This window comes from Physeter macrocephalus, chromosome 5, assembly GCF_002837175.3.
Source record: "Physeter macrocephalus isolate SW-GA chromosome 5, ASM283717v5, whole genome shotgun sequence".
Lineage (NCBI taxonomy): Eukaryota > Metazoa > Chordata > Mammalia > Artiodactyla > Physeteridae > Physeter > Physeter macrocephalus.
The window spans coordinates 90,496,203-90,520,886 of NC_041218.1; the positions used below are offsets into that span (position 1 = coordinate 90,496,203).

Genomic DNA, 24,684 nt, shown 5'->3' on the forward strand with positions numbered 1-24,684 from the left:
GTGGTATTTGGATAGAATGTCCTATAAATATCAATTAAGTCCATCTTGTTTAATGTATCATTTAAAGCTTGTGTTTCCTTAGTTATTTTCATTTTGTATGATCTGTCCGTTGGTGAAAGTGGGGTGTTAAAGTCCCCTACTATGATTGTGTCACTGTGAATTTCCCCTTTTACGGCTGTTAGCATTTGCCTTATGTATTGAGGTGCTCCTGTGTTGGGTGCCTAAATAGTTAAAATTGTTATATCTTCTTCTTGGATTGATCCCTTGATCATTCTCTACTGTCCTTCTTTGTCTCTTACAGTAGTCTTTATTTTAAAGTCTATTTTGTCTGATATGAGAATTGCTACTCCAGCTTTCTTTTGATTTCCATTTGCATGGAACATCTTTTTCCATCCCCTCATTTTCAGTCTGTATATGTCCCTAGGTCTGAAGTGGGTCTCTTGTAGATGGCATATATACGGGTCTTGTTTTTGTATCCATTCAGCTAGTCTATGTCTTTTGGTTGGAGCATTTAATCCATTTACCTTTAAGGTAATTATCGATATGTATCTTCCTATTACCATTTTCTCAATTGTTTTGAGTTTGTTATTGTAATTCTTTTCCTTCTCTTGTGTTTCCTGCCTAGAGAAGTTCCTTTAGCATTTGTTGTAAAGCTGGTTTGGTGGTGCTGAATTCTCTTAGCTTTTGCTTGTCTGTAAAGGTTTTAATTTCTCCATTGAATCTGAATGAGATCCTTGCTGGGTAGAATAATCTTGGTTGTACGTTTTTCCCTTTCATCGTTTTAAATATGTCCTGCCACTCCCATCTGGCTTGCAGAGTTCCTGCTGAAAGATCAGCTGTTAACCTTATGGGGATTCCCTTGTATGTTATTTGTTGTTTTTCCTTTGCTGCTTTTAATATTTTTTTTTTGTATTTAATTTTTGAGAGTTTGATTAATATGTGTCTTGGCATTTTTCTCCTTGGATTTATCCTGTATGGGACTCTGTGCTTCCTGGATTTGATTGAGTATTTCCTTTCCCATATTAGGAAAGTTTTCAACTATAATCTCTTCAAATATTTTCTCAGTCCCTTCCTTTTTCTCTTCTTCTTCTGGGACCCCTATAATTCGAATGTTGGTGCATTTAATGTTGTCCCAGAGGTCTCTGAGACTGTCCTCAATTCTTTTCATTCTTCTTTCTTTATTCTGCTCTGCGGTAGTTATTTCCACTATTTATCTTCCAGGTCACTTATCTGTTCTTCTGCCTCAGTTATTCTGGTATTGATTCCTTCTAGAGTATTTTTAGTTTCAGTAATTGTGTTGTTCATCATTGTTTGTTTGCTCTTTAGTTCTTCTAGGTTCACCTTAATGTTTATTCTATTTTCTCTGTACTATTTCCACGATTTGGATCATCTTTACTGTCATTACTCTGAATTCTTTTTCAGGTAGGTTGCCTATTTCATCTTCATTTATTTGGTCTTGTAGGTTTTTACGTTGCTTCTTTGTCTGTAACATATTTTTTTGTTGTTTCATTTTTTTTTCTCTTTTTGATGGGTGGTGCTGTATTCCTGTCTTACTGGTTGTTTGGCCTGAGATGTCCAGCACTGGAGTTTGCATGCAGTTGGATAGAGCCGGGTCTTTGTGCTGAGATGAGCACCTCCAGGAGGCCTCACTATGATTAATATTCCCTGGGGTCTGAGGTTCTCTGTTAGTCCTGAAGTTTGGACTCGGAGCTTCCACCACAGGAGCTTAGGCCCAACCTTCGTCCTGGGGACAAAGATCTCACAACCTGGTCGCTGGGTGTTCCTCCCATCCCCTTAGATGTCCGTGGCCCCCCGGTAGGTTGCCTATTTCATCTTCATTTATTTGGTCTTGTAGGTTTTTACGTTGCTTCTTTGTCTGTAACATATTTTTTTGTTGTTTCATTTTTTTTTCTCTTTTTGATGGGTGGTGCTGTATTCCTGTCTTACTGGTTGTTTGGCCTGAGATGTCCAGCACTGGAGTTTGCATGCAGTTGGATAGAGCCGGGTCTTTGTGCTGAGATGAGCACCTCCAAGAGGCCTCACTATGATTAATATTCCCTGGGGTCTGAGGTTCTCTGTTAGTCCTGAAGTTTGGACTCGGAGCTTCCACCACAGGAGCTTAGGCCCAACCTTCGTCCTGGGGACAAAGATCTCACAACCTGGTCGCTGGGTGTTCCTCCCATCCCCTTAGATGTCCGTGGCCCCCCACCGGTGCCTGATAGGTGCCCTAGTTGTGAGGAGACGTGAATTCCGCGTCCTCCTAATACGCCATCTTTACTCCACCCCCTGTCACTTTATTTTAATGGTGATTTTTGTTAACATATAACTGGGTTTTGTCTAACTGAATATGATAATGTATATTGATAGGGAAATTCAGACTTTTCATATTTGTTGCATAACTGATATTCTTTGTGTTGTTCCTTCCATTAATTTTAGGTTTAGTATGAACACACTTTTTTTCTTTTTCCTCTTCTTACTTTTCTTTACAAGTGCTTCCCTAGTTTTTCCCTAGCTTTAAATGGGACAGGATGGCTAGAAGGGGCTGGAGTTGGGTATTTCCTCCCTCCCCCCATGTTGATTAACCTTTGATAAAATCCCAATAGGTTAGACTCTGGTAAAATAGTTTTCCTTGAGGACAGGCCTTGTTAAGATGAACAGACACTCTGGCATATTTCAAAACAGTTCCTTTGCCCCACTCTCTGCTAGCAGCATGAGGGGATTTTTCTCCAGTCTTCACTGTGGTGATCTGGCAGAGCTCCAGAAGGTAAAACTCACAAATGTGTGGAGGCCACCTTATGACTGGGTCCCTAGGAGTTTTTAACTCTCAAACTTGTCCACACTGAGCCCCCAGCAATTTGTTAGTTACAGTTCAGGTTTTCCTACCCCTGCACTGGTTCCTCAGGTTTCTGCTCATGGGTTTCTGCTCTCTCATAAGTTGTGAGTCTCTGTATCCACCTGTTTATCTCTCCAAACTTGGGGGCAGCAGTTTGCCCTGTGACCTCGCTTTCCTGATAGATCTGAGAAAGGTTATTGATTTTTTAGTTCAAATTTTTACTTACAGTTAGGATAAAGTGGTGACTTCCAAGCTCCTTGCGTGATGGACTGGAAACCAGAAGTCCCTCTTACTTTTCTGACTTGGTCAGTTCTTTCATTGTATTTTGCCCTATTAATTTGGAAGTGCTAATTAATTGTTTTCACTTCTTCCAAGGCTTGCCTTCTCACCCCAACAGTGATAATCAAACCGGCATTTCTCTATTAACATATTAAATGTGTCCTTCCACTAAGGTATTTTCTTTGCATACTCATCAAGTATTCCACGGAGGTGATATTTTTAAGCTGTTATATCTACATTACTGCTCTCTGCAATGGTGTCCTGGAGCTGGTTTAAACTGACCCATTTCTTCCCAACTCTGTTCAATGACATCACTTTGAGAGCTTGAAATTAACCTTGGAGGGAGTACTTAACACTGTGAAAATTGACAAGCACTACAAAGCAAGGCTTTGTTTTTTGTTTATCATTTTTCCATAGAATCAGTTGTTAATCATTTCCAATATACCACAGCATTTCTACTTCCACTAAAATTTGTAGGGTTTGCTGGACTGCTTCAGAATTTTAGTTGGGGGATATTATTTTCCCTTTCAGTATATCTTTTGTTTCAGAACCCTGTAACATATAGTAACCATTTCTTTAGTTAATTTTTGTTGTTGTTGTTGTCATAATGTTCTTTGTAGAAGTTTATAAGATTTTTTTAATCCAAGGAATTTATAAGCTTCACCAAGGTATAACTAGGTATGTAAATTTTTTCCATTAATCACATCTGAGTCTTGGTAAACATTATTAATCTAAAAACTTGTCTTTATCCAAAGAAATTTTCTTCTCTTTTAAAAAAATTATTTCTCCATATATTTCTTTCTTCTCAGAGCTCTTACTATTTACATTTAAAGTTTCTGACTTCCAGATCTCTTGTCCTTTCCCTTATACCTTGGGATTTCGTTCTTTTGTGCCATTTGTTCTTCAGGGTGTTCCAAACCACTATTTCAGTTCTCAACAACACCCATCTTCCTTAGGTCGTTTTTTTTTTTCCTTTTTTAAATTGAGGTTGATATTTAGCTCCAGGAAGTCTAATGTATTCTAATTGCATCTCGTTGCAGAGCATCAGTACTTTGTTCAAGTTCTCTCCCACTTCTTTCAGTTCTATGGCAATACAGCCACCAGCTCCAGTTCAGCTTTTCCTTTCTCCTTTGGGTGTCTGATTCCCCTTAAAGGAATTATCATTCCTTTGACTCTTCATGATTTATTTACCTTCAGCTTCAGTCAGGACTTAGAGGTTCCCTAGGCCATTGATGTTTGCCATGAAATCTTCTGCTTATGTCAATTGATAAGCATTGAGCTGGTAGTCGTTGCACTGAGGTGGGAAGGAGGGAACAAGCAGCAGTCCTTTCCGCCTAAGGGACTGGAAGCAATTCAGCTACAAAAATATCTCTCCTCCAGGCCATGAGGTCTGACAGGTCTGACAGTCCTCCCAGGAGCATAAGCAGAATATGCATACAGGCCTTTGCTGGTCTGGCCCCCTCCAGGAGCAGGAAATTTGGAGCCTCCACTCCACAGCCCTCTCCACTCTTCCTCAACACCACAGGGAGCAGAAACTTTGACTCTCAGGTTGGCACACACCCTCTTATCTTGCCAGAAGCCTCAATTTCTTCAATTTTTTGGAGGAATGAGTCAGTCAAAACATTATTTTAGTGGGAAAGCAGTAGACTATGTTATAGGCTTACAGCCTGACCCAATATCATGATGATAGTAGCTACTCAGCATCATCAGACCAAAGCAACAGGAGGCATGATATTTCTCATTACCTTAAAAATTCCAGGATATCACCTGCTGCCAGCAAGTGATACCACTGGCAGGTAAACCAGACAGGGATATCACTTACAGACAGGCCTTGACAAGAACACTGCTACATAGCATCTACATAGCATCTAGCTCTGGCCTCTGGCCTCTGGCCTCTGACTCAGCATTCCAAGAGACCACTGGGGACATTGTCACAGCTGGACAAGTTAGGCCAGGTGGGCAGCATTCTCACTTTCTTGACCGTTAAGGTCTCATATGCAAGACAGTTGGCATCCATGATATAGCTCTTATTCTAGGTTGAAGCAGAGCCAAAATTCAAGTTCAGTAAAGATTGCATCCCAGAACCATTGTTTGAGGATGTATGAACTTACTGCATTAAGGTGGTGAAAATTGTAGGTAGTAACTATCTACTAGAAGTCAATTTTCAGGTTGGTAGGGCATATCTTATAAGGTACCCCATGAACGCCTCCTCTTTTATTAGCCTTCAGATGGGAGAAAGATCATCATGAGTGATGTTTTGCTATGTGATGAAATGTCAATGGCCAGTGCTGATGTCAATATCATTCCAGATTAAGTGGCCCAGCCACAATTCTCATGCTTGGCAACATCTTTAAAAACAAAACAAAACAAAACAAAACTGGAAAGCATGAGTAGCTGCAATTGTGAGATTCTAGCAGGAGCAGAGTCGGCAGTGGCGCAAAGGTGCAAGGGGTGAGTGATACCTACAGGATCCATTGCCCAGCTAGACTAGTGTTCGATGCTAACCAATATCCTGGTCCCTCAGGGCATTATGATAAAACAGCAAAAGGAAGCCTTAGGTCTTCATTCTAAATTTGACACCAAACATTCAACCTCCTAGGTGTGCCAGAGGAGCAGCTGCATCATCACTCAACCACATCTAAAGCACCATTTCAAGTCAAACCCAATGAATGAATGTGCCTGACAGCGGATGGATGTAGACCTAAGTTCATGCTCCATTAGGCTTAATTCACTCCAGAGCTCACCACTTCCCAGGGTACATAGTGTTCAGTCAGGGAAGAGCCGGGAGCTTAGGGTTTCTAACCAGCCAGTTCACTGAAAAATATATTCTGTCAAATTTAGCATTGTATCAGCCTGAAATGAATAAAATAAGCACACACACCCCCTACTGAGGCGTGGAAACTTCCTGGTCAAGTGGACCTGCAAAATTGGGACCCTCTAGAAACCACGAAAATGTACTGGCCACCAACCATGCAAGAATAATCTGTAATATTGAAGCAACTGATATCCTGGGAACACCAGTCTACAAATAGCTCCATGACAACTGGAACTTCAAGGAACTCTTAAGCATTTAACCATCCCTGATAGAGGTCCTGCTGGGACCACAAGAAGGTTGTTCCTTCTCTCCCTCTGACCCATGAGTAGTTTTAGTTACAGAGCTGTGTGCCTTTTCCATTTTCTCTAGTACTTTTTTTAGATCTTTCTGTATACTGGCTCCATTCTGGCTTATAAAGGCTGTGTTGAGTTCTCTGTTGATTGCATCTGCAAGACTGAAAACACTTCCTGTAGAATTTAAGGGACCACTGTGGTCCCCCTACCCAGTGCAGGAAGAAGGATGCTTAAAGAGAAGAATTAAGGTTTGGGGGGACGTATTTAGCCCTGATACTACCAGGGCAAGCAAGAGTAATTTAAAACCATGAAATGGTGCTTAATTCCAAAAAATGCTAAGAGAGGAGTCTACATGGACATTAGAGAGGGCAAAGACCTAGAATGTGCCAGAAATAAAGAAATGTTGAGGGGAGAGCAAGAGTATGAGTGCCTAGAACTCTTTTCCCCTTGCTTCGAAGGGCCAGTCTGGAGGGCTGGTGGAGACAACCCAACACCCATCACCATGAAGAAAGACCCAAGAGCAAGGTTCTTGTCAGCCTTTATAGATCATGTAAACCATACATCACCAGGTTTCCAGGCAGTGTTCTAGGATCTGGCACTGAGGAAATATATGAAGTATGCTCATCTAAAATATGCAAATGGTAAATAATTTTTCCTATTTGGACTCTTTCAAGGAAACATAACTTTCACTGTGGAAACATCCAGTCCTAATATGTACTGTACTTCCAGTAGAAGAGATGAATAACATACCACACTATCGATGACATAGGGAGCTTGAATTTGAATCTTATTGTCATATAGCAGAGATATCCCCCGACCTCCTCGGCTTGAGACTATACCCCAGTTCCTATTTCTTTTGCTAGAATAATTATTTTTTTAAATTCCTTTTGTCCTCCCTAGTAATTGTAAGTTTTACTGCATATTCCTATTTTGATACTAGTTATCGTCCAAGTCTTAACAGCTATATCTATACCTTTATTTTGTATAGTATTATAATTAAATAACCATGCTCCCCCCCACACACACACACTCACACACACTTACACGTGCACACTCACACACATGCACACTCACACACACTCACACACACTCTCACACACACACACACACACACACACACTCACTGTTTTACTTACCTCCTCCAGCTGCCTGTCCTCTTTGTCCCAGTCCTCTTCCAACTTTTGGATCTGGTTGAAAGAATAATGGTCTGGGACTAAAAATCTTAAATTTTCCCTTTCAACAAATTTTGAGATTTCATAGCATAGGTTGGAGGTTTAAGATTATATGTTCAGTTACACTCAGTAGCCTATTTCTCCCTTTTTTCCTTATTACAGCAGTTAAACTGGGAACCCTTTTAGATTACGAGTCCCTTGAGAGAAGGAATTAGATGTGTCTTAATCACCTGTTGTCCCCAGAACTGGGACGTAAATAATAGTTACCTGACTGAAGAAGCTATTTGCCAAGGATATGTAAAATCACTTTATGTCTGGCCATACAAGAAATGGCACCTCTTAAGGCTCTCATCAGCTGTTGACAAGAACTCCCTTAACTGGGAATATACTGCTCTAAAGTTCAACAACAGCAATAACAAAAATTGGTGAAGTTCCTGCATTTCAGTTTACTGAGATTTTGCTGCCAGTTATTTCTAGGGATGTCATTTTGACAACTCAGGATGCCAACACTAAGATAAGTTGGTCCGTTTCTTAAAGTTCATGGGAACTCTAGTATTGTTCCACCACAAGACCATTTCTCAGTAATGGGCTTCTAGCCATGTACTGCAATACAGATATCTGTTGATGTGTCCAATTTTTGCATTTTTAACAACCTGCTTTGACCTTAATTGTTGACTGTATTTAATTAAGTCAAAGACCAGTCTTTTGTCAGATTATCTATTTCGGTCTCACCAGTTCTTGGGTGAATCTTTTTTGGTATTCTGATTTTGTTGTCAGAGGAAAGCTTTGTATTTTCCTGAAATAGTAAAAATTAAGCTCTATAATTATAAAATGGTTACGAGATGGAACAACAGTCAGACTGCCCAAGGTGTCAATCCTGGCAGCTGTGACATTTTCAAAGTTACTTAAGCTCTCTGTTCTTGTTTCAACTTCTATAAAATGGGGTTAATAATAGTACATACTTCATCGGGTTGTAATGAGGTTTAAATGAGTTGATTCATATAAGAGTGTGTGTGACACAAGTGCTTCATAATGTTAGCTGTTATTTTTACAGTATTAAAATATTTTAGGAAAATGAAGGCACTACAGGTTTTTGCTCCAATTTCCCTGACAAATTTATTTTCTTCAACATTGGTTCAAACTACTCATCTCACTGGAGATTCTGGACTCTCAGAAACCTAAATGATGGCTTTGGCTTTACATAACAATAATAATACTATTATTAATGTCCAGAGATCAGTACATGGGAATAATGGGTAAGAATTGAGGTACTGAGCTCATGCTACACACTAGACCCATAACTAACTCCATGCAGCTACATCTGAACCTCCCAATACACTGCCTGTCTTTGTGAAGATGGGTTAGAGGTGTGAAGGTTGAGCCCACAGGTCGAATACATCAGTACCTAGAGGTTAGGGGACAGGATCCATATGCACTATTATTCAAACTTCCAAATGTGTCAAATGGCAAAAGTTTCAGGAAATTTTTATTCAGCTCTGTCACCCTGCAGACATCAGAGGTACTCATCTTGATCACCTGCATTTTTAGGAAGGAGGGAGAAAAGATAGTCTTTAGTGGCCACCTCTACAGGTCTGGAGCTGTTGAGATGGCCTTGTTTGCTGCAGTTTAGGTGAGTTCCGCCAAGTAGTATGCTGTGACCCCAACAGGGAGCCAGTGCTGAATGGGAGAAAGTAGGGACTAGCAAGTCTGTGCTTGCACAGAGTCACTAAGAGGAATAGCAAATAGCCCAAAGGATTCCAAAGTTAGGTGTGATTCAAGCTGGAAGCTTGAATATCCAAGGCAGAGAGGTGGCCAAGCAGTGGATTTGGTCCTAGCAAGAAGGCCCCCAAGTCATGGCCTTTCTGAGCATTGTTTGCTTTGGTCAAGATAATCCACACTCTTGAAACATGACTCAAGCTTACCTTTAAGGGCTTAAGCTAAAGAATGTATACAGTCGGAGACAGGAAAAATATCAGGACTTCAGACAAGCAGGCTCAAAAAAGGTAAAACGTTGGTCTCAACCGGAAAACATAAAGGTAATCAGGAAATCAAGATAAAACCATGTCATGCCCAGAAAACCCAGCAGGGATCCATGGAAGGCCAGCCTTGTGTGGCACAGATGCTCAGGTTTCATCCCTTACAACAGATCTACAATTGACTTTATGCCTCTCAGTGTGGACCACAGTAACTACAAATCAGAAGACGGGAACTAGATTATAACAACATGCCCACTCTCACCACTTTCATTCAACATAGTTTTGGAAGTCTTAGCTACAGCAGTCAGAGAAGAAAAACAAATAAAAGGAATCTAAATTGGAAAGGAAGAAGTAAAACTGTCACTGTTTTGCGGGTGATATGATACTATACATAGAAAATCCTAAAGATGCCACCAGAAAACTGCTAGAGCTCATCAATGAATTTGATAAGGTTGCAGGATACAAAATTAATATACAGAAATCTGTTGCATTTCTCTGCACCAACAATGAAATATCAGAATGAGAAATTAAGGAAAGAATCCCATTTACCATAGCATCAAAGAGAATAAAATACCTAGGAATAAACCTACCTAAGGAGGCAAAAGACCTGTACTCCAAAAACTGTAAGATGCTGATGAAAGAAACTGAAGATGACACAAACAGATTGAAAGATATACCATGTTCTTGTATTGGAAGAATCAATATTGTTAAAATGACTATACTACCCAAGGCAATCTACAGATTCAGTGCAATCCCTATCAAATTACAATGGCATTTTTCATAGAAATAAAATAATTTTAAAATTTGTATGGAAACACAAAGACCCTGAATAGCCAAAACAGTCTTGAGAAAGAAGAACGGAGCTGGAGGAATCACACTCCCTGACTTCAGACTATACTACAAAGCTACAGTAGTCAAAACAGTATGATACTGGCACAAAAACAGACACATAGATCAATGGAACAGGGTAGAAAGCCCAGAAATAAACCCATGCACCTATCATGAATTAATCTATGACAAAGGAGGCAAGAATATGCAGTGAGAAAAGACAGTCTCTTCAATAAGTGGTGCTGGGAAAACTGGACAGCTACATGTAAAAAAATAAAATTAGAACATTCTCAAACACCATATACAAAAATAAACTCAAAATGGATTAAAGACCTAAATGTAAGGCCATATACTATAAAACTCCTAGAGGAAAATATAGGCGGAACACTCTTTGAAGTGTATTGCACACTTCAATAAATTGCAGCAGTATGTTTTGGCTCCATCTCCTAGAGTAATGTAAGCAAAAGCAAAAATAAACAAATGGGACCTAATGAAACTTAAAAGCTTTTGCACAGCAAAGGAAACCATAAACATAACAGAAAGACAACCTACAGAATGGGAGAAAATATTTGGAATGATGCTACCAACAAGGGATTAATTTCCAAAATATACAAACAGCTTATATAGCTCAATGTCAAAAAAAATAACCCAATCAAAAAATGGGCAGAAGACCTAACATATATTTCTCCAAAGAAGACATACAGATGACCAACAGACACACAAAAGAATGCTCAACATCACTAATCATTAGAGAAATGCAAATCAAAACTACAATGAGGTATAACCTCACACCGGTCAGAATGGCCATCATCAAAAAGTCTACAAGCAATAAACGCTGAAGAGGGTGTGGAGGAAAGGAAAGCCTCCTACACTGTTGGTGGGAATGTAAATTGGTACAGCCACTATGGAGAAGAGTATGGAGGTTCCTTAAAAAACTAAAAATAGAGCTACCATATGATCCAGCAATCCTCCTCCTGGGCATAGATTTGGAGAAAACCATAATTTGAAAAGATATGTACACCCCAGTTTCATTGCAGCATTATTTACGATAGCCAAGACATGGAAGCAACCCAAATGTCTATTGACAGATGAATGAATAAAGAAGATGTGGTAAATGTATACAGTGGAATATTATTCAGTTCCAAAAAAGAATGAAATAATGCAATTTGCAGCAACATGGATGGACCTAGAGATTACCGTACTAAGTGAAGTAAGTCAGACAGAGGAAGACAAATATCATATGCTATCACTTGTATATGAAATCTAAAAAAGTGATACAAATGAACTTATTTACAGAACAGAAACAGACTCATGGACTTAGAATTCTAACACATTTATGGTTACCAAAGGGGTAAGGTGGGGGAGAGGGATAAATTAGAAGTTTGGGATTAACAGATACACACTACTATGTATAAAATAGATAAACAACAAGGACCTACTGTATAGCACAGGGAACTTTATTCAGTATCTTGTAATAACCTGTAATGGAAAAGAATCTGAGAAAGAATATATATATATGTGTGTGTGTGTGTGTGTGTGTGTGTGTGTGTGTGTGTGTGTGTGTATATATTTGAATCACTTTGCTGTACACCTGAAACATTGTAGACCAACTAGACTTCAATTTTTAAAAAAAGATTATAACGACACACTACCGTGTGTAACATCATGTGGTAGGCAGAATAATGCCCCCCAAAGATGTCCACACTCTAGTGCCTGGAACCTTGTGAATATGTTAGGTCACATGGAGATGGGGAATTAAGTTTGCTAATCAGCTGACCTTGTGATGGGGAGATTATCCTGGATTATCTGGGTGGGCCCAATCTAATCACATGAATTATTAAAAGTGGAAGGAGAAGAGGCAAAAGAGGGTCAGAGAGATATATGTGAAAAGACCCCACTCACCATTGATGACCTTGAAAGAGGGAAAGGGTCCAGGAACCAAGGAATGCCAGGAGTCTCTAGAAGCAGGAAAAGGCAGGGAAATGGATTCTTGTCTATAGCCTCCAGAAAGGAATGTAGCCCTACAAACAATGAGATTTTAGCCCCGTGAGACCTGTATCAGAATTCTGATTTACAGAATTATATGTATATATATTTTTTAATATCTTTATTGGAGTGTAATTGCTTTACAACGGTGTGTTAGTTTCTGCTTTACAACAAAGTGAATCAGTTATACATATACATATGTTCCCATATCTCTTCCCTCTTGCGTCTCCTTCCCTCCCACCCTCCCTATCCCACCCCTCTAGGTGGTCACAAAGCACCGAGCTGACCTCCCTGTGCTATGCGGCTGCTTCCACTAGCTATCAATTTTACATTTGGTAGTGTATATATGTCCATGCCACTCTCTCACTTCCCCCTCCCCATGTCCTCAAGTCCATTCTCTATGTCTGCGTCTTTATTCCTGTCCTGCCCCTAGGTTCTTCAGAACCATGGACCTAGAGTCTGTCATACAGAGTGAAGCAAGTCAGAAAGAGAAAAACAAATACCGTATGCTAACAAAAATATATGGAATCAAAAAAAAATGGTTTTGTGTTATTTTAAGTCGCTAAGTTTGTGGCGATTTGTTGCAGTAGCTGTAGAAAACTAATACACATTACAGATAAGGAAATGCTTAGATTGTGTTTGATTGTAGAATCAGCAAACCCTCAGTTTGTCCCAAGTGATAGTTCTTTTATGTATGAAAGTCGACTACTCTTTGAAGAATACAAAGAGTACCTTGAAGAGAGAGAGCAGGCAGGGTTGTAGGGTGGAGAATGTGTGTTCATCTTTTTATTCCCTGGAGCCGGACTCAAGATAGGGACCAGGACCCAAGCCCAGAACATGGCTGCTCTAGACTGTTCTCAATTTCCATTCAGAAATTTTAAGCTCTGCTCCTGGTCATATATTGGTCTCTAACAAGAATTAGTATCCCTCTCTCTGTCTGGGCAAACAGGAAACTGGTATTCTGGATTCAGATAGTGGTTAAAAAAAAAAAAAATTTTTTTTTTTTTTTTTTTAATTTTTGGCTGCATTGGGTCTTCGTTGCTATGCGCGGGCTTTTCTCTAGTTGCGGCGAGCGGGGGGCTACTCTTCATTGCGGTGCATGGGCTTCTCACTGTTGTGGCTTCTCTTGTTGCGGAGCATGGGCTCTAGGCACATGGGCTTCAGTAGCTGAGGCTCGTGGGCTCTAGATCGCAGGCTCAGTAGTTGTGGCACAAGGGCTTAGTTGCTCTAAAGTATGTGGGATCTTCCCCAACCAGGGCTCGAACCTGCGTCCCCTGCATTGGCAGGTGGATTCTTAACCACTGTGCCATCAGGGAAGCCCAAGAAAAACAAATTCTTTAGTGAAACATGTTGGAACAAGTGTACCATCCTATCAGTTTATTAAATGTTTCTAACTAGCAGAGTTTATCAGTAATTCACATGGCCATAATCTCGAAATTTAAAATACTTTAGATCATCACAGTACTATAACTCCCATCAGCATACCCCAGCCTTGGATATAAGAGTGGCACATGAATCACAGTAGATTTTTTTAACCCCAAGCAGGAACCTGGGGCCTTGGTTAAAGGGTGAAAGTACCGAACCCTGAGGGCAGGAATGATCCCCAAGGGCAGAGAGCAAAAGCCCAAGCTCCCTGCTGAGGTTTCAGACTTACCCACAGCCCTGCCTGGGGCGATTTAGCACCTGAGTTCAAAGCAAAACCGCCTTCTGGGCATTTCACTGGCAGGTTAAGACTAGGTTGCATTTCCTTTTAGTCAGGGGAAGGCATTGTTCTGATTCAGGCATTGTTCTTCAAATGTCACACTGGTCAAGGTTGTATCTATAAACTTTTGGTTACCACTTTAAGAATCTGAAGTTGAAAGATGTGTGAAAATCTTTTGACAAAACATTTAACCCACTGATTTCTCTCACCCTCTCTTGACCTGGTTTTTCTCCTATTCATTTTTGATACCTACTGCCAATTCCAATTCGGTTTCTCTGGGGACAGTTTTTTGTTCTAAACTATTAGCGTTCTCCATAAACATAAATCACTGAAGATTTTACCATAGATTAGTTAAAGCCTAACATATCTCAGATTACTTTCCCTAGTCTGAATAAATTGTTTCAAAGGCACAGCAAAGAGAATGGAAGCCTTTAAAAAAAATTTTTTTTTCAAGGAGCAAGAAATAAAGAAAAAAAAAGGAGCTCAAACAATTTGCCACAGTTGTGTTTTTCTTTAGCAGTTTTTTGTTTTAGCTGTAATAAAGCAGACCCTGAGAGTCCACATAACCTTGATCTTAAGCATCCAAGTGGTGAGGGGATGGAAAAGAGGAAGTGACACTAAAGAGGAAGAGAATAGACATTAGGAACAGTCACCTCGAAAATTTTGTTATCCAGAGCCCCATCATGCCGTTCTGCCTTTTTCAACGTGATGAAAACATAATTCAGTGCCTAGACTAGACCGTGTCTGTCCTGAATGGTATTACAAGCCCTCTCTGCAAAGAAAGTGACACCATTCCATAGGTTATGTGACTGTTCTTAAGCTGTATAGGGAACAGGAGTGAAGCAGAGGGAGATCTGTATGTATCATATCGATATTGATATCAATATTGATATATTGATTAGATATAGATGGAAGGAAGGAAGGGAGGAAAGAGAAGGCGGGAGAAGGAAGGGGAAAGAGAGAGGGAAAGAAAGAGAGAAAGAAATATCAGCTAAACTGTGAGAAAACATAACCTGGGAGTCAATAATGTGTACATGTGTGCATCTAATGCCCCCTTGAAAGTAAGAGCCTTCCTTACAAAGGATGGTTGGGGAAGCATCCATCTTGCTTGACCTTAGTTCCACTTCTGACATTTTTAGTATGTAGTATTTAGTTTTTCCACATGTTTTCTTTGAACAATAATTTTTGCCATTTGAAATTTCTAAAGAATTCAAATGTTACGTCAAGAGAATAAAATAAAAAGCGGGCAAGCTGTGTAAAAGAAAAGCTTGCCACCATAAAGCTATATGGGTGACAAATTCTGTTTCAGGGAAGTGTGTACAAATGGGCACTCTGATTCAGGGGAGTCTGGCATGTTTGGGAGAGCTCATCCTCACTGAGAAGGAGTTCAGTTGCTCCTAAGTTTACCCCTTTTACAGAGAAATGAAATGCTGCTAGCTGGATTGGCATGAGATTCCTGACCTTGTCAAACTCCAGCCAATGTCTCCTTTCCCTGAGTTAGGGCAGAGAGCGAGGTTACCACCCTCTCTCTGTCTGCTGAGCAGGAAGACATTGAGTCTGCTCAGGAATTACTTAACAAATGCAGTTATTTCTCATCATATGTGTATGTATGGAGCATCAAGTGAATACAAATATACTCCTAAATATGAATGATATAAAGTAAATAGTAGATAACCACTCAAACATGTAGACCAGGGCTCCCTGGTTTACAAATAAAGTAGCTTGGTGCAAGGAGCCACACGGAAAAGTGCTGGCAAGATAATAGTTGGTCTTTGCTCCGGGTGTTACCATGGCTAAAGCAGATTTGCTGGGAGAACAATGATAGGTGTACTGTTCGTATGGCTGTGGAGAAAGATGATATTTTCTTCTATTAAGGTCCTGTGTCTGAAATGCAATATAGATTTTAGCGCTTGAAAATGTTGCCTGAGTCAAGAGCTCTCTTGAAATTTTCAGACAAGTTTGACCTGCCAGCATGTTTGGTTTTACGTTTATTGAAATGTTCATTAAAACAATGTGTCTATTGAAACTCAAAGAAGTTACTTAAAAGAAGTAAATCTTCACAAAAACTTTAATAGGACCGAATTGATGCATGTCTTTATTTTTACCTGAAGTAGAACTTATTCTATATGTAAGTAACCATATGTAAATTAATAAGGTAAATATATTCATAGTCATATATATACATACACACATATATACTCTTAAAAGGAATATATACCTTTTAAGAGCATATAAAATGTTTGGCTAACACATAGCCAAGTTAAAATATCAAGCCAAAAACCAACTTAAAATATCAAGCCAAAAAAAAAAGGCTGGATTTTTTTTGTGAAATGTGTATAAAACCAAATATACATATATTTACTTATAATTAATCTCATTAATTCCCATTTCACACATTTAGAATTTATAATTACTCTAATGTTCTTGGCACTGCATATAAGGTGAAATTCTGATTAGGTGAAATACTGGTGTAAACAAAAGAAATATTTATACATATAAAAGCTAGCAGTTTCTAAGCATCATTTAAGCTCATGTACTCAATAAATGTCTAATTATAAACAACAAGCACTTTCAAGATTCTGTAAGTGTTCTTAGTAAAAATAAAAATATTCTAAAGTAATTTCGAGACTTCCCTGGCAGCCCAGTGGTTAAGACTCTGTGCTTCCACTGCAGGGGGCACAGGTTCAATCCCTGGTCGGGAAACAAGATCCCACATGCCGCGCTGCATGGCCAATAAAAAAGAAAAGAGTGAAATCTTAAACTCTAATATAAAGTAATTTCATGTGCATCATTATTGTTGATAAGTAAAGGGTAATAGTGTATGTGGTGTTAAAAGCATAGATTCCAAAGCTAGACTGCCTGAATTCAAATCCTGTTTCACCACTTGTGGGCTTTGTATGACCTTGAGCAAGCTGTTTGAAATTTCTGTGCTTCAGCTTCCTTTTTTCCTATACATAAAAAAGAAAATAATGTTGGGGTTGGTGGAGAAGCAATGAATGACAACCCTCTGTTCCCCCTCTGCAGTGGACTGAATGTTTATGTCTCCCCAAGATTCATAGGTTAAAAACCCTAATCCCAGTATGATGATATTAGCAGCTGGGGCCTTTGGGAGGTGATTAGGTTCTGAGGGCGGAGCCCCCGTGAATGGGATTCATGCCCTTATAAGAAGAGGCCACAGGGCTAGCTAGCTGTCTTTCCGCCATGTGAGGGAGGATACAACGAGAAGTCAGCCATCTGCAGCTCAGAAGAGGGTGCTCACCAAACCCACCATACGGGTGCTCTGGTCTCAGACTTCTAGCCTCCAGAACTGTGGGACTGTCCCAAGCTCTGAGCCAACTAACTAAGAGAGAGAAGAGCTGGCAGATGGAGACCAAATATACCCTTTAGGATGAGAAAGCTTAGGTTGAAGAAATGAGTCTGGGTCTCTTAGCCAAAAGGACTTCCTAATCTGCACCCCCAGAATCAAACATACTTGTCTTCCTGCTTCTGGACATCACTGGAAAATCAAGCCCACCCTGTGTAAAATGTACAGCACAGAGGAGTGGAGTATATTCTTCATGTGGGCAAACTGCTCCTAAGGTAAGGAGAGGAAGGGGCTGGGCTGGTGTGGAGAATACCTCTCCTCCAGGTATTCCTCAGGGGACTCACTCCATCTCAGTGGGAAGGAAGAAAGAATGGGATGAGGAGCGAAGGGTATTTTAGGAAAAATCCCTGTTTCTAGAAACTAGAGAAGCCGGGAAGTAGTGCTCTCATGTTTGTCTTAGCTTTATTTAATAGAGAATTAAATGAGATGATGTATGTGCAATGTGCCCCACTCATGGTGAGCGTATAATAAATGTTAGCTGTTTATGATGGTGTGTACTGTTATTAACTATGTCATATCAAGATTTCATGGAGTCTGACTGGATCCAAAATAGATATCAAAAGCCATCTACTAGCATTCTAGAGATCAGAACTGTATTGTATTTTTAAGTTCTACATTCTGATTTGTAATTATATTTGGCTAGTAACCCTCAAAATTTGGGCAGATAAGCAAGCTACGTTGTACTTAGTTAAATGTTTTTCCTCATATTTCAGAAAAGCTTTTTCTCCAGTATGTAGCTCCTAAGTACAGGTGTGGGTGGACTCCTGATTCTCCCCTTTCAATTAAACCCGATGGTGTGGGTTTCACAGCTGGTTGAGCACAAGGTACAAGTGCCCTTTACTCGGGCAATTAGGGCTGAGCGTCTGTGCAGAGAAGCTTCTCTCATCACACATTTTCTAAACTCTCCTCTTTTGAGAGCCCGTTGTTTATTTACATTTTCTCTTTCTCCTCTTTCTAAGGGATGTTGTATCTTTTGTGTTATGACCCCAAGTTAAATGCTCATAAAATTATACTGGGTTTAAAACCAAAACTGATCAGGGGACAATTTGTTTTCTCCACTGGACTCTAAACCACAGTACTTTGTCCTGGATTGTCTAGCAACTCAGTTCTCCAGAGGTAAACTGAGGTATAAATACAGTACCTTTTCCAGACGTATGAATACTACGGTTCAGTTTTGTTGGCCGTGTGCTAATGAAGAAACTGTAGGAATGTTTCATGGCTCTCTTTTACCAGGTGTTTAGAGTAAAAATCCTCGTGTGAAAGTTCCCCTCCATAGCCTGGCAGCTCTGCTGGCATCAATTTCTTCAATTACTATATGCCTGAATAATTGATAAAGTGAACTCAGGTTCATTTTTTCACCACGTTCCCTTTGAGTGCTTCAGCAACATGAGGCAATTTATCATGCTTTTTGTGCAACAGTGCATAGACTTTTAAAAGAATGAATTTAGACCTTCCCTTCCTGTCCAAAAAATACGCAGTTCTCAGGTTTGCAATGTTGAAAGTCCTGATTAGGATAGTTGGTTCAGCAATATCAGCAGGCCCAAGTGACCCAAATCATAGACCACCCCCCCATTGCTTTTTTCCTCTTGCTTCATTTCCCTTTGGAGAAAGACCCAATTAAAAACAGTTGTGGATTTTTCTGAGGCTGTTTCTTTCACAGAGGTTATATTCAGCTCTTTGGCAAAGAAAAATGCCAGAGCAATTAGTGGCTCTGGGGAACCACTAGCTGTTTGTGTACTATTTCAGAAGAACCCATTGTGGGCAGCCTCTACATAGAGGTTCCTTTTAGAATGTGAATGCTTCCTAGCCATTTGGAATATGCTTAAAATTGAAATCAACAGTCATGCCCTCACAAAGGTGCCTTGATTGTATATTCTAGATTAGAAGATGTCATGGCAGCATTCCTTAAGGACATAGGTTTCTTTTCATCATTATTCTCTGCTCACTTCCAGCTTGTGAGCTCTTGTTTCTCTTTAATATTCAAGAATGTTCTCTGATATACTTCTGGAAAACCTGCTGCTGAAATGAAGGACTATATAACTGTGAGTAACTTAGTCATTTTCTAGGTGACATTCTAATAAGAAACCATTTTTGGATAATAGCCCAGTTGGAACTAATTCTCCACTATCCTTCCCAGTCAGGAAGTAGCATGTCCAAGTTAATCAAATGTTCTGGTGCCTTGTATACGCTAATGTTTAGTATAGTGGTGGTGCTGCGTCTTACAGGATGATCAATTTGTAAAGAATTACATGTAATTATAAAGCCAACAGGAATATTTCATCCTTTGTTGACTGAGGCATTAGCCTAGTATCTTGCAGGTACTTCTTAGTCAGGATTACAAACAGCTGTTAGTTTCTAGCAGCTCTACAAATTGTGCAGGTTAGTGAGGTTCTGGTTAATAGGATGCCAGAAAACAGAATTTATAATAGCACTCAAGCATTAATGCAGAATGTAATAACCATACCTTTCCAAAGAAACCAACAGAGCCTAAACTACCTTAATGGTTTAAATTAATCTTTAATACACTATAACTTTGGGGAGGGGGCTTTGCCTTTCAAAAATAAAACAGCCAAGTTGGGGAAGTTTGGATAGGGTGAGAAGAAAATGTGTATTTGATAATACATTGTCAGAAAATAAAATTTGTTATGCAGTGGTCATCTAGAAGCACAGCTTTCAAAAAGATAGGATTTATTTATTTAAAAATTGGATTTTAATCACAGACTTCACTTACAAAGTTTTAAAAGCTTTTAAATGCAGTTGAGTTTCATTTTTTATTATCCTACTATAGAACCATTCAGATTTTCAAAACAGATGAATTTTTTTTTTAAAAGATCAGATCTTTCACTTTAAGAGACTGCCAACAAGAAAGGGGTGGAGAATCCAGTACAAATTCCAGTGCCTTCTGGACTGAAGGACACCTGGAGTACACCTGTGAGTGGGGGACTTAAACCTTTTTCCCTGGGAGGCCAAAACCGGACCTTGTTATCAGCCCAGGTTTTATCTTCAGATACCTCTGAACAGCCAACTCCCTTAGACCATATTGAAAATAAAAATTGCACTTCAAAAATTCTATTTTTGTTACTTTCAGCAAAAATACCCGTTGCGTAAAATGAAGCACAATGGTATATTATATCCTCTATCTTCCCAGATTCTTCACTTAAAATTTGATTAAGGAAATCATATACTTTGAAGATAGGGAATAATGAATTGCCATTCATATTCTCCTGTGGTTTTAGCTTCAGAGTGTGAATTCTGCCTCTGCTTTTTTTATTCCAGTATGTAATTTAGAGTTTCCAGAAATGGAAATTTTTAAGATAGTCAGTCTACCCTCAGTGCATAAAGTCTTTAAGAAAAGATGTCTTTGTTGATGTCAGCATTCCACAAACATCCTATTCCAGTGGAATTGTCCTATAATGTCCAATAACCTGTCTGAACTTGAGTCACTTGGTGATGTCTATTAAGTTTAGCAAAAACTATAAGTTACCATGCTCCAAATTATACCCATTCATTTAAAAAAATTGATTTTCCTTAAGTAATTTTGTCATAAATAAAAATTATGTTAAAAAGCATTTAGAATATTTTAGAAGATATTCCATGTAACATAGCTTCCTTAGAGGTGATTTTTCTGAAGTACGGTTTAGATTTAAAAATCTGGGTCTTGGGCTTCCCTGGTGGTGCAGTGGTTGAGAGTCCGCCTGCCGATGCAGGGAACACGGGTTCGTGCCCCGGTCCGGGAAGATCCCACATATGTGGGATGAGAGGCCCGCGTACCGCAAAAAAAAAAAAAAAAAAAAAAAAAAATCTGGGTCTTCCCAAATAAAATGAATTTTCACTCATGGAAAACACATGTTTTTTAAAATACAAGGATGATTACTACTAGAAATGCCTTGGTGAGCATGTTGGTACTGAATGCTAGAAACTACAGAAGGAATGGGAATTTGAAGTATTTTCAAATCATCAACTCTACTTTTTTCTAATCTCCCAAGTATTTGTAATCTGTTGTCAAGTTATAAAAAAAATTGCCTCTGTTAAATGTCATCGAAGTATGAATCCATATTTAACTAGATTGGTGATCTTTGGTAGTTGTGATGTTGACTTCTGTAAACTATATTTTAGAGTATACTGTCTAGGTGCTATAATTTGTTTATTGTTTCATTCAGTTTCTGATGCAAAAGTATTTTATTGCCAACTATCTACAAGGCACTCTTTTAGGTGCTATAAATATGATGACTTAACCAAAGATTCTTCCCTCAGAAAGCTTATAGTCTGTAATTGAGATAATGCTTATAAATAAATAACTGTAACACATGTAAAACAACAACAATAAGAACTTTAAGATCAATGCAGTCAACAGCTATGTGAGTTCAGAGAAGGGCAATGATGTAGTTCAAGAAGAGTTTGAGATGGCTCACTTTGTGGAGAATGTTGCTTTTGACTGACTGTTAAAGGATATTTAAGAGTAGAGTACTTAGGGACAGTAGTGGCAAATTCTCCAGGCAAAAGAGAAAACAGAGATCCAAAAACTGGGTGCATGGACAGGGGATCATGTGTATTTCAACCCACATGAAGTGGAGAGTGTAAAGGGGAGGAGGACTGGAAACTAAGTAGGGGCTGGACCGTGGAGCCTTGAATACCTAGCTGAGTGTCTGAGTGTCCTTCAGCACCAGTGGGAACCGGCAGGACGTTTTGAGCATGAACAGCAAGGTGTGATCTGAAATGAACAGAAGGCAGAGGGAAGGTAGGGCTCCTTTTGAGAGATAATGAAGGCTTAAAGTAGGAGTGCCCATGCAGAGATATTGCACAGGTAGATGAGAGAAGCGTGGCAACGTTTGTGATGTGGGGCAAAGAAAAGAGAGGAATCAAGTGTGACCCAAAGTTTTGAACTGTCATCCTGTAAAATAACAAGGAATCCTAAATCAGAGTTCTCCCAGGCAGTCTTCCGTCCGGTCACCCCTCTTGGTATCTGTCTCCTCCAGACCTGTGTTGTAGAGCTGTGCTCCTGTTAAAAAGTAAGATCGTAGTTGTCTGCTTCTGGCTTGTTCAGTACGTTGAAGTGAGGTAAGAGTTATATGGCACTTGCTCTTGCCAGCTTCAGGGATTGTTTGCCTCTGATAGTCACAGAACTCTAACTTGGTTGTGCCATCATAGGCTTCTTCAGTTACGTGCCCTGGAAACAATAACCTGCTGAGATGCATAGCCCCTGCCTGCCTCACAGCATCAGCATGATCACTTCCTCCACCCCCATCACTCATCTCCTGGTAGCTTCCGAAATACACCAAGCCTCTTTCCAACATCGGGGCCTTTGCACATGCTCTGCCTGGAACATCTTTCCCATCTATTTCACATGTCTAGTGCTTTGCCTGTTTTGGGCCTTAGCTTAAATGTCATCCCCTCAAGAGGCCTCACCTGATCACTTTTTCTAAAGAAGGTGCCACCCGCTATTCTCTATCTGAGCCCTTTGTTTCTTTCTTGCCTATTACTTATTACAACTTACAATTATTTTACTTGCATGCTTACTCATTTTTTGCCTCCTTTCCTGACAGAACATAAAGTCTATGGTAACGTAAACCATGTCTCTTTTCTTGATGGCTGTATCCCTTTATGGCACCAAGAACTGTGTCTGGTACTCCTTAGGAGACACTCAATAAGCAGTTGTTAAATTAATGAGTGAACTACCTATTCAGAATGCTCTATGTAACGTAACACTGTCATCAGTTACCCTCAAATAATTGGATTTAATGTAAAGAGAGTAGCATCAAAAGGCTTCAAATTAACATATTTTTATTTAAAAGTAGTCATATGATTCACATGGTGATATTTGGGAAATAGAACATAAGTATTCTCCTTAAATTCCTGAATTTCCATAAAAGCTCTGTGGTGCCACACTGCCTTACCATGATTTTCGGCCTTTTAAAAACTGAAATAGAATGGAGAATAGACTAGAAAATATCAGAGTGCATTGCATGTGGTAAGTATAGTTTCAAGAAACTTTTTAGTGTGTGTGTGTTGGAGGTCACAATATGAAACTGTTTTTTACTGTGACTCCAAGTCAACATATGCTCTGGTATTTTCCATGTTATCCTAATCCCTAATCTGGCTGCTGTTATAGCTCTTCAGAGCCAGCATTGAATTGTCATTCTGCAGTGTTAGGATTGCCTGTGGCCTATTTGCAGTGGAAGCCTTCTCACAAATGCACTCAAATTCAATTGTTTTTTTTTTAGTATTTTCTTATTGATCAACATACCTAAACCTCTCTTATAATGCTCAGTCTCACTGAAAAGAGTGTTCCCAGAGCACCTTTCACTGCAGAGTGCTGGGCTGCTTTTAAGTTAACCAGGAAAAAATCACTCAGGGTTGGACAGCAGTAAGAGTTGCTGGTTTTTATATCAAGAATTTGGACAGTGATTTGACACATAGTAGCTATATTTGCTAAAATGGAATTTATGTCAACTCCTTTTCTCTTTTTTTCCTCTGTCTCTAAGCTGCCTGCCTCGTGCTTGGCTGTATGATTTTCCCTGATGGCTGGGATTCAGATGAAGTAAAACGGATGTGTGGAGAAAAGACAGACAAGTACACTCTTGGGGCTTGTTCAGTCCGCTGGGCTTACATCCTGGCTATCATTGGGATTTTGGATGCCCTCATCCTCTCGTTTCTGGCATTCGTGCTTGGTAACCGACAAGACAGCTTGATGGCAGAGGAACTGAAGGCAGAAAACAAAGGTAAGATTGCTTTGGGGAACTCTTACCTGTACATCTCAAACACAAAAAATGACACTCTGCATTCTTTCCCATCTGGTACCAGTGCACCCCCTCTGGGTCTAATTTGCTGCATTTTTTAAAAATTGAAGTATAGTTGATTTACAGTGTTGTGTTAATTTCTGCTGTACAGCAAAGTGATTCAGTTATACATTTATCTGCATTCTTTTTCATATTCTTTTCCGTTATGGTTTATTGCGGGATGTTGAATGTAGTTCCCTGTGCTATACAGTAGGACCTTGTTTGCCAAGGGGGAGGAGGGTTGGGTGAAGGATGGATTGGGAGTTTGGGACTAGCAGATACTGCATCTTTTAATGGTGTCTAGTTCACAGACTTTTCCCAGACTCAAGACATTTACACAATTAAAAGAGTGTATTTTTACGTTTACCTTTCTGAGGCTTTCTGAGTCCATTGTTATTTAGATACAGTTTTTCCCGTTTCTTCCTTCCATGAATTAATGGCTATGAAACAACAACTTTTTTGGGGGGGTAGGTGTGGGGAGGCCCTACTTGGCCAAACAGCAAGTGCTTTCTCGCCACGTGTTCAGCTATTTTCCAGGTTGAAATAAATGCCTGGGGAGTCTGAGAATCATCTATAAACGTCTTTGTTAAACTGCTCACCATCAATATACTTGAATTCAGACTCAGCCTCTCAGAAAGAGGTAGAGATACTGGCCACAAA

The 24,684-nt window shown here is 39.6% G+C and overlaps 1 protein-coding gene across 2 annotated transcripts in view; it reads left to right on the forward strand.

Moving 5' to 3' along the window:
• The window catches only part of LHFPL3 (LHFPL tetraspan subfamily member 3), a 583,489-nt gene that overhangs the window by 397,744 nt on the left and 161,061 nt on the right, over nt 1-24,684 (forward strand). For both annotated transcript variants that reach the window (XM_024115975.1, XM_055085071.1), the window contains exon 2: nt 23,731-23,967. In XM_024115975.1, the coding sequence (XP_023971743.1) occupies nt 23,731-23,967 (237 nt within the window). The remainder of the gene's footprint in view (nt 1-23,730; nt 23,968-24,684) is intronic.